Source organism: Micropterus dolomieu, linkage group LG23 (assembly GCF_021292245.1).
Source record: "Micropterus dolomieu isolate WLL.071019.BEF.003 ecotype Adirondacks linkage group LG23, ASM2129224v1, whole genome shotgun sequence".
Taxonomy (NCBI): domain Eukaryota; kingdom Metazoa; phylum Chordata; class Actinopteri; order Centrarchiformes; family Centrarchidae; genus Micropterus; species Micropterus dolomieu.
Genome location: NC_060172.1, coordinates 951,853 through 962,309, shown reverse-complemented (window position 1 = coordinate 962,309; position 10,457 = coordinate 951,853). Strand labels below are relative to the sequence as shown.

General features: G+C 39.1%; 1 protein-coding gene across 1 annotated transcript; it reads left to right on the top strand.

Annotated features, from left to right (window-relative positions):
- Window positions 1-6,005: 6,005 nt before the first annotated feature.
- LOC123963850 (interferon gamma 1-like) lies at window positions 6,006-10,098 on the top strand. The gene is made up of 4 exons (XM_046040920.1): window positions 6,006-6,131; window positions 7,561-7,635; window positions 8,066-8,317; window positions 9,985-10,098. Exons 1-4 carry the CDS (start codon window positions 6,006-6,008, stop codon window positions 10,096-10,098), a joined length of 567 nt encoding a protein of 188 aa, XP_045896876.1.
- The last annotated feature ends 359 nt before the right edge of the window (window positions 10,099-10,457 follow it).

The following is a 10,457-nucleotide window of genomic DNA, read 5'->3' as shown; positions in this document are numbered from 1 at the left end:
GTGTTGAAAGCTTCGTTTTAGCTATGGAGAGATACATCTTGTTCCTAGTTAAGGACTACTAGCCAATCAGAAGCAGAGTAGGGCAGGTCCTAAAAGCCGGTAACCACGGCTCGGGTTCAGCTGTACATGTTGCCGACCAGCTTGGCAACATGGACTGGAGCAAGAGTTTCAGAGTGGTGAGTTATTAATCTGTAACAAAAGTATCTTTCATCCATAAAGTTTTAACTGAGCTCTGTCTCTACATCACAGGAACAACTTTATGTCCACTGACTGCCTGGAGGGTAGATAGTGTTTGGAGGGAGAGGAGAGCTGTGTGCTGCAGCTCACTGTTTTTCCACCGGTGATTTTCAGGGCGTGTCGGAGTAGTCGTTCGGCGAGCATTATGACACGTATTTACTTGTGATGTCACAAGAAAGGGAAGTAAAGGCTGGACTACAAACGAGCTTTTTTCAGGCACTTCAGAGCAGAGTTTTCTGTGGGAGATGGGAACTCCCTTTGGGCTTTTTCACTTTGCAAACCTAGTACATGCACAAAAAAGAGATATAACTCAATGGAAAAAGGGAAAAACCATAATACCACCTCTTTAATGTCAGTAAGACCAAGGAGCTGTGTCTGGGAGGTAAGATGGGAGCATCATGAAAGGGCAGGAAGTGGAACAGGACACTCACTTTAAATATCTGGGAAGAATTATTGACATTAAACTCACCTTTCAGACCAAAGCAGACTACATTTATGAAAAAGTGAGGCAGCGGCTCTCCTCAGGACACTGAGGAACTTCAATGCCTGCAAACACATCCTGAACACGGTCTACAGGTCAGTTACTGAGAGCAATCTCGCCTTTAATATCGTCTCCTGGTATAGGAACCTCTCAGTTAGACACAGGAACAAGCTGACCCAGGTCAACAAGTTCAGTGGAGACAAACTGTTGCAACTCCAGAACTTATATAATCAGTTCATAACAGAAAAGGCAACCCAGGTCTACAATAACCCCAAATCATTAATGCTCTCTGCTGTGACTATACAAAACAAGGACATAATAAAATAACCCCCTCCCCACCGACTGCCTATGAGCACTGCTGCTGCTGATAATGCATTTTATGTACAGTCACAGGAAAAAGTATGTGAACCTTTTTGGGATCACCTGGATTTCTGCATAAACTGGTCATAAAATGTGACCTGATCTTCATCTGAGTCACAACAAAAGACAAACATACTTTTTCCTCCCTGCAATGGGAATGTTTACATGGTGTGTTCAATAAAAAAATAAAACACATAATTAGTGTTTAGTAGTTTGTGTGGTATTAGTTTAAGCAGACTCTGTTTGCTGTGGTTGTGACTCGATCAGATGAAGGTCAGATCACATTTTAGGCCCAATTTATGCAGAAATCCAGGCAATCCCAGAGGGTTCACATACTTTTCCTGTGACTGTATTTTAGTTGTTCTTAACTGTGTTTATTCTGTGTCCTGTCTGTCCGTCTTGTACAGGGCACTGTATGTTTTAAACTGTGTTTAAACTGCCAATCTTAATCTTATCTGCCAACAGTTGTGATAACTTGTAAGAGTTGTAAAATGCAGTGTTATTAGTCACTGTGCACTTGTTTGGCATCTGATGAGACTTCAAATTCACAAATCTGTTACTCAAACATCGTCTTCATCGTCTCACCGGGACTCTCACATTTCAGCTCATTTTCCAACACCACTTACAGATAGCCTTCAATGTATCACAAACCGTGGCAACAAGCTTGTCCCAGCCAGGTGCATCATTTTTTAGTGTCCCCTGGAAACACTTTCTGCTACTTGGTGCGTTTCTGTATTCTGTTTTATCTATTTGTGTAAAATGGTGAAATGTTTCTTAATTTGCTTGTAAAGACAAGTCAGTTTTTATTTATATATCCCAATTTTACACACGTCACTTCACACATCTACCTCAAGGGGCTTGCATTTGTCTATTTGCACATGCTTTCTTAAGTTGCAGTGCATTGAGCTTCAGGGCCACCGTACTTATAAGACATCAATATTCGGATAAATAAAATGGTTTGCAAACCAAATCAATCAAGTCAGACGCTGCACTCAGTATTAAAATTAGGTTTAGCTAATTATTATCATAAACAGTAGTATTTACTGTAACGGCACCTCCTGTATAATCTAACACTGAAACTACAGTTTAGGCCTGATCTTTTAAAGTGGTTTCTTGGTACGCTGGTGAAGATGTGTCATTTAATTCGGAGGACTATGAAACCAAAACAGAGATTAGCTCTTGCGTTATTTTCTGGGTATTGTTCCTGTCGTTGTCAAGGTCACTCAATAACAGTGGTGAGCTGCGAAAGTTCAAGAACTGTCAACCCAGGAGGTAGAAGCAAATTTGAATTTAAAATAGTTTTTAAGTATTTTTGAACTGTGCATTGTGCAGCTGTGTTATGTAGCAAAATATTTAAAAATATTATTCGGATCGAAGGCCAGAATAAATTAGGGAATCCGTAGAAATGATTTTTCTACTCAGAGTAATGGCATTTCTAGCCGCAGTGATGAATCAGGTTTCATTGTAACGAGTGTGGTGGCGTTTCCACAAGCCGTGATGATGCAGTGATGGTTTTTCTTCCTGCTGCGATGACATTTCTACTTTCAGCAGTAACACTTTTACCTCAATCAGATTTCCCAGCGTAGTGGCATCTCACCCCACAATGATGAACACACATCTTCTGTCTGCAGCGATAAATCTACCTGCTACATTTCTACGCTAAATGGTCAAAACTATGTGGACATTACACCTACTGTTGAACATATTCTGACACGATGGGCATTTACATGCTGCCCTAACGCTTCTGGTTTCAGGGTTCCCGTTTTGGAGCTGGCTTCGTGCACAGTGGCATTGTCACACAAACAGCAGCAGCTAAACCTTCTGGCTTGTGAGACTTTATTACGACTAATGTACAGCCTGCATTTGTCTTTTTACTGTGGAGTTCAACCAAAAAGTACATTTTACTACTTTGCCATTTGAATCTTAAAGGCTTGAGGTGAAACTTTCCACTTTTTCAAAGTCTCAACAGTCTAAAAAAAAGCCAACATTATGTAGAATGATTGTTTTTTCTCTCTGACCCTTGTTGCGACCCCTGGTTTAAAATATAATTGTATGTGCTGTAGCATTAAGATTTATCTTCACTGGACTAGGGAATAAGGAGCTTAGTCAAGTTCTTCCACTACAGATGTCTATGAAGATTCCACTACAGAGTGTGAAAACCATGTCTTCATGGTGCCAAGGCGCACTGATGTCATCATGTTGAAAACATCATTGTATAGCTGTGGTTGTCTTCTCACTTTTAGCCACATATTGATGGTGCAGTGATAAGACTTGTTTGTCACAGTAGTTCAAGGAGGGTAATACACGAGATAGGGCCCGAACAGATACTCAAAGGCAGAGCAGGTAGGTGCACTGCAGCAGTGTCTAACGATCAAATCAGAAAGGTTCACAGGTTTATGGGATGGTGTTGGCGTCAAACGTCAAAACCGGAAGGGAGCAGGCAAAAGTCCATGAAATCTCAGGCAGAAAGTGAGGGGAGGAAAACTAGACACAGGTGAATCTAATCAGTGCAGGGCAGACAATCCAACAGAAGGAACCTCTTTTGGACCCTTACAGACTAAATGTAATGTGCATAATCAATATAACTAAATGGACACATATGCAGACATGTGCAGACTGGCTGCTTCAAAGGTATGGAATCAACACTTTTTTTCATCCCTCTTGTTAACCATGCTTGTAAATTAATAATAAGTCGGTGCTCCCCGGAAATAATTTTGCAGTGCATGTTTTGAATTTGCCTCTGGGAAAACAGCGAGACAACAAGAGAGTGATGATAGTATGGTGATGAAAGTAAGATCTTCACATAAAAGAAAGAGATATACACCATACATTAAATGTTTATCTAAGAGGAGTGGAAACAGAACTGTAAGTACAGGTTTTCTCCCGACGCTCTACTACTAACACGTAAAAACCACAGCTTAGGGGGTCCACACACTTTCAGAGTGAAAGTTAACTGTGTGCCTCGTTGACATTTTACAACATTCACATGGTGGGCTGCGTCTTCCGTCTCCATTTGTGGTATAGAGATGACTGTTTGAATAACTACGCAAAATAAAATTTTTGATGTTGTGTTGCACTTTTTTTTAAAATGGTGGAGCATGACGTTGTGAGGGGTCTCTGCAGCTTAGTATACCTAAAACTAATGATAAGAGATTTAAAGAGCAGCTGGTGGAAAATAAGCTTCACATTTAAATGATGCATACACTATTGCATGCAGTAGTAATAACAACCTTATAATACATGATAAAAATGGTAATAATACAGGATCCATGAATACTTTTACTTTTGATAATTTTAGTATGTTATGTGGACTTTCACTTCTATTGGAGTATATTCATTTTGGGGTATTTTTACTTTTACTTAAAGGTCCAGTGTGTAATATTTAGGAGAATCTATTGACAGAAATGCAATATAATATCCATAACTGCCCACCACCACCAAACTTTATACTTGGCACAATACAGTCAGGCAAGTACCGTTCTCCTGGCAACCGCCAAACCCACACTCGTCCAGCAGATTGTCAGACAGAGATATTTAGCTTCCAGTGGCGGCGTGCTTTACACCACTGCATCCAACGCTTTGCACTGCACTTGGTAAGGTAAGGCTTGGATGCAGCTGCTCAGCCATGGAAACCCATTCCATGGAGCTCACTACACGCTGCTCTTGAGCTAATCCAAAGGCAACACACTGCAACTGACCATTATTTTCATTACTGAGTAATCTGCCAATTATTTGCTCTTTTAATCAGTTAATGATTTGTTGAATAAAATGTCACAATTTCCCAGACATTTTAAATTTCTTGTTTTTCTTGTCTTGTTTGACCGACAGTCCAAAAAATATTCAGTTTATGATACAAAAACAGAGCAAGGCAGCAAATCTTCACATTGGAGAAGCAGTTTTGCTTAAAAAAAATTACATATGCAATAAATTGATTATCAGATTATTTGCTGATTATTTTTCAGACAAGCAACTAATCGTTTAAGTCACATTTGAACGATAGAAAATAGAAGTAATAAAAACATTAAAGTTGAAGTGAGAGGGGCATAAATATGCTTCTTAATGTAGATGTATGATTTCATTCTTGCTTGTAAGGTATTTGCCAAAGTACTATATAAGCATAAGTTTATTGTGTTGCTGCAATCAGATAAACCAAACGTAATTGGCAAACCGGATGTCTTTTTGAAGAATGTTCTTCGTTTGCTTAACTAATATTTTATGTTTTTGTTATTATCCTGTAATTTTGTCTTTGTGATTATGATCCTGGGCAAATAAATAAATTAAATGAAAAACTGTTAGACATTTATTTGGCGTACTTGCAGACACCCTGAACAAGTGAACATGCACATAAGCGTGCATACGAATTGCAGATAGGCATATATAGTTTCATAAAGCTTACATGAGGTTTTAAGCACTCTTGGAACCACACACACACACACACATCAGTGACTTTACTGGCACAACTGGTTAACCTTAGATTGTCATAATATGCACTGCTATGCATGCAGTTTTACCTTGTGATTACCTGGTCTTTCTCCAGTTGAACCACTCAGACCAGGGAGTCCCCTTACTCTGTGCATGCATATGCGGATGGAATTGAATGGAAACCTGACCAGGGAGTCTCCTGTTGGTGTGTGTTTAGCAGCAGCAGAGTGAGTTTTAGAGGAAAACTGTTGTCAATTCTGCGTTTCTGGTGCTGTTTCTGAAAGCCCACAGACCACAGACATACACAACCACACACATCACTCACAGACACACAATGGAGGCTGACAGGTACACAGACAGCTGTATATATAGACCCACAGGTCAACAGAGAGAGCAGAGATCAGACAACACTTCATCAGACTCTGAAATTACTCAGCCTTTCTTTGAGGACCGTTTTTATTACAGTACTGTCTACAGTAGTGCGTATTAAAGTTCGCTGTTCAATATGTCTTCTTGCTGTGGTTCAGTCGGTCTACTGGTTCTACTGGGAGTTGCTTTGGCGTTTGGGAGACCTGCCGATCACGTCCCTGAGGAGCTGAAACAACCCCACACGTTAATCGCAAATGTGCTGGTGAGTTTACCTATGGGGTCCCTCAGGGCTCAATTTTAGATCATCTATAGTTTCTCACACAGCGTAACATCTGCCTGTGTTCAAATGTTTTAAATGTAAATGCTCTGTACTTGTATAGCGTCTTTCTAGTCTTTTTGACCACTCAAAGCGCTTTACACTACCATTCACACACACTGAGCCTAAGTGCTCAAACAGAAACTAACATTCACACACATTCCTACACTGGCGGAACAGCCGTCAGGGGCAATTTGGGGGTTCAGTATCTTGCCCAAGGGCACTTCGACATGCCAGGATTGAACCGTCGACCTTCCGATTAACGGCCAACCCGCTCTACCTCCTGAGCCACAGCCGCCACGTTTTAACTGCTAAAGTTAAGGTTTATTTTAGGAAACTGACTTTTAGGATTACAGAGAAGTTTTACAGCGATGTTGAAATTATCTACCGCAAATGACAGATTCAAGTTGGATTTAAATCAGCCTCTGCAGCAATACTTGCGTTTACTTTCATATCTATGCTTTTAATGATGGCACAACACAATTAATGACTTTAAGCTTCTGGAGATGCAACTGAATATAAAGTTTCTGTAATATTCCTATATTATTCACATAGAAACTGACAGTGTCACAGCGCAGAGTGACCAAATTATACATGAGTCACTGTAACATTACTGCAAGGACATTTATCCCTGCTCATTACAACCATGGCCTTTCTGTAGCCATATATTTTATCATGTAAACATCCCAGCGTTTCCACCTTTATATCAGCCATCAGAGACCTGGTGGAAACTATTAAACTATCAAACACATTATGTTTAAATCTAATCTGAAATAATCTTACTGCGGTTTAGTCTGCGTTTCGCCTTTTTCCAGCATTTCAGAAGTTTATGTAGATGAACCACCTTTGTACAGAAACACAAAAGTTACTAAATGACACCAGAAGGTATTTTGCTTTTCAGAGTGGCAGCGTCTTTTTAGATTTTCTTGATTATAGCGCAGCAATCTACCTTGTTTTGTCTCTTGTTTAAAGATACTGACTACACTAATTAGAGTTATCCGTAATAAAAAGTCTCTTTTTTTAAACTCTTTTTAAAAAAACTGTTTATTCTAATAATACTAAACTTATCACAGAGGTGGGTGCTAAATGTTAAATCACATTAGGTGTCCAAATCTTTGGATACTGGTGCCATTATAATACATTGGTTTGAATACTTTTTAAACCCTCACGTTGCTGCATAGTGTAGATACATAACATATAACATGCTAAATGCCTAAATCAAGCTAAATCAAATTGTCCAAGTTTTCCATACTCAAGACTACAGACAGACACTGAGACAACACAGTTTGTATCTCTGAGTGTTTATGTTGTACTAGTTGACATTTCAACAGAAAGAAAAGTATTCAAATGTGTTTGTTTTGCATGTGTGTTTCAGAGGTTGATGGAGCCGGAGATCGGCAGGGCTCCTCTCTTCAGTCATGTCACCAGGAGCATCAACACCTCTTGCCAGGTACATAAAACTTGCACACTCACAAAATTAATATCTTCAGACGCATTGTGTTTTCAGGACAGCAACGATACGTACAAGCAAATTTTAAATAAAGTGAACAATTGTTTCTGGACAATCTTTTGAGAAACTCTTTGTGAATAACCAGACAGGAATGTCCGTTTGTGTCTAATCCAGACACAAAAATGATTAGACACTTCCTACAATGGGAGTGTAGACTCACAGATATTAAAGTAATATCTACTAAAAGTTGAACGGTATCTCCTAAGATTTAGAAACATCGTCATAGTGGACAAAATAAAATACATTGGCTCGAATCGAGGCCAAAGATAGGTTGTTGCAGTTGTTAAATGTCTGACATATTAAAATTAAAGTACTTTTTTTATCATTATTATACTTCAATCCCTGGTACATTTCTTCCTCTCCTCCACAGAGAAAAGTAGATATACAGGTGATGAATGTCACTCTGGACATCTACACGCGCATCTTCTCCAGCATCCTGAAGCACAGCCACAATGACGACGACGGGAAGCCGGTTCTGCTGGCCAGTGTGCCTGTTACTGAAAAGCAGGGGCTGCAAAAGGCTCTGAACAAGCTCAAGCACAACATGGAGCAGCTGAAGAGCGAACTGGGCCACCTGAACCAAAACAAAGAGGATGTGCTGAGCGAGCTGTACAAAATAGATGTGAGTGACACTTGCTTGTCTGTCTGTCTGCCTGTCTGTCTGTCTGTCTGTCTCACTGAATTAACACAGGGCCATCAGGGTCAGTCAGCTGTATCTGACACCACTCCTTCCAAGGCTTTCCAGATTCTGATGACAGAAACTTCTCTCTTTCTAAAACCCCAAATTCAATAAAAATAAACAAACAAAACTGAGAACTTTTCCTCAGTGTCCTATTTTAACTACATACTTAGTAAAAACAGGCAACTCTTAAAAAACTAATTAATAAAGAATTTCAGAAAACTAAACAAGAAACTAAACAAGTCAGGCGAGAGTTGGCTCCACCCACTTTCAGTCATAATGTAATCTTTTGACTGATAAGAGCACTTAGGTTTTGTTTCTGTTGTTTTTTCTGAAGAATCTGAAGCTGCCATTGACGTTTTTGTTCTTTTGAGTGGGTTTAGTAATTGTGGCTCTGTGGTGTTGAAGTTTAAGTTTCCCATACAACAATTTCATGTTTGACAGCTACATATTGTCTTTTCTTAAAAAAAACAACAATTAGTTGTGTTAGTCCATCTATAAATACTCTCAACTCCTCCTGTCTGTGACTCTCAGCCCAAGATGCACATTTTTAATAACACCTCTCATATATACAGTATAAAAAGGCCCAGTAATTTATTTAAACAGGTGGTCCCTAATGGTGAGTTCCATTTGACATGGGAAGTCAGAATTACCGAGTTCAAAGTTGGAAATTTGAAAGGGAACGCTTACTTGGAAAGTCGGGAGAACCGCACTAGACCGAGTATCAACAGTTAGTGAAAACTGTAGTTTAGACTGTTTATCAGCACTTGTACTGTGTACTTGTGTCTCAGTGAAATTGTCTATGCTGTCGGTGGACGTGTTGCAACAGTGTTTAGTTTGCATAAATACCGCACAATGCACTTTAACCTGGCTAGTTGTAAACAACGGCCGGCTGAGTGAGGTTTCCCGACTTGTTAACTGGAATGCCGTCGACTCGGGTGTGACGTCATTCCCGGCTCCGACCTCCAACTTCCGAGGTAAATGGAGCGCACCGTAACAGGAGGAAATAGTGTAGTTTGTTGGGGACTATTTTCAGCTGCGGATGAATCCACATGTGGTACTCTAGAGAGTATTTGGAGCAGCAGGACGGTGTATGTGGGACTGAGTCAGAATAAACTACACTGAGTAATATATGTGTAGTTTCATATATATGTATATGTATATATAGAGAGAGGTAGAGATCTGTTTATTTATTTTTTTAATAGCACACTTCTTCTGTTTGTTTACATATTTTTATTTCACATTTGCTTTGGCAATGTTAACATTTGTTTCCCGATGCATCAAATTCCCATTGAAATGACATTATAGTGATAGATATTAACTCCCCACTTCTGAAACCAAACCTTCATCCCTGGTTTTAGACTCAATGTGTTTAAGTTTGACTTATTCTTGTCTATTGAAATAATGATTTAAATAAAGGCTTCAGCTTTTCTTCCCCTAGCACTTTATTCTTGGCAGCGTGGCGAAGCCTTTTAATCATATAAACTTTACAGAAAGTATAATTTTACAGTTTACTGAATAAATGGAATACAAGGTGGTGGCCCTGGCTCTTACCTGTTCTTCAGTTTTCTACATGAAATTAACTCTTTTCTTTCTCTCTCTCTCTGCAGGTGGACGATCCCGAGGTTCAGAAAAAGGCTCTGGCTGAGTACAAAGAGATCTACCAGGAAGCAGCTGTGATCTCCCACAGATGTAAACCCGCCCACTCTTCTTCTGCTGAATGATGACGAAACATTGCGATTATCAATAGCTCTGCAAAAAAAAAAAAGAAAAAAAAAAAAAGAGGTGCTGGAAATTGCTTTCCATGACAACTCTTCCTCTCATTTGCATAATCTAATAATGTTGTATCTTGATTTAAAACCGTAGATTTTTCATATTTTGTGTTTTTATTTATAACTTAAGTTAAGTTGTTAGAGGTTCCTACAACAACACCTTCCATGTTCAATCACACTTTTACAGTTCAGCATATTTATTTTGTTAATTTAAGTCATTTTACATTTTCAGTCACTTAACTAAGTATTTTTGTCATAATTAATGTATTTTATTTATGATTAATTTAACATAAATTATTTTTATTGATGTC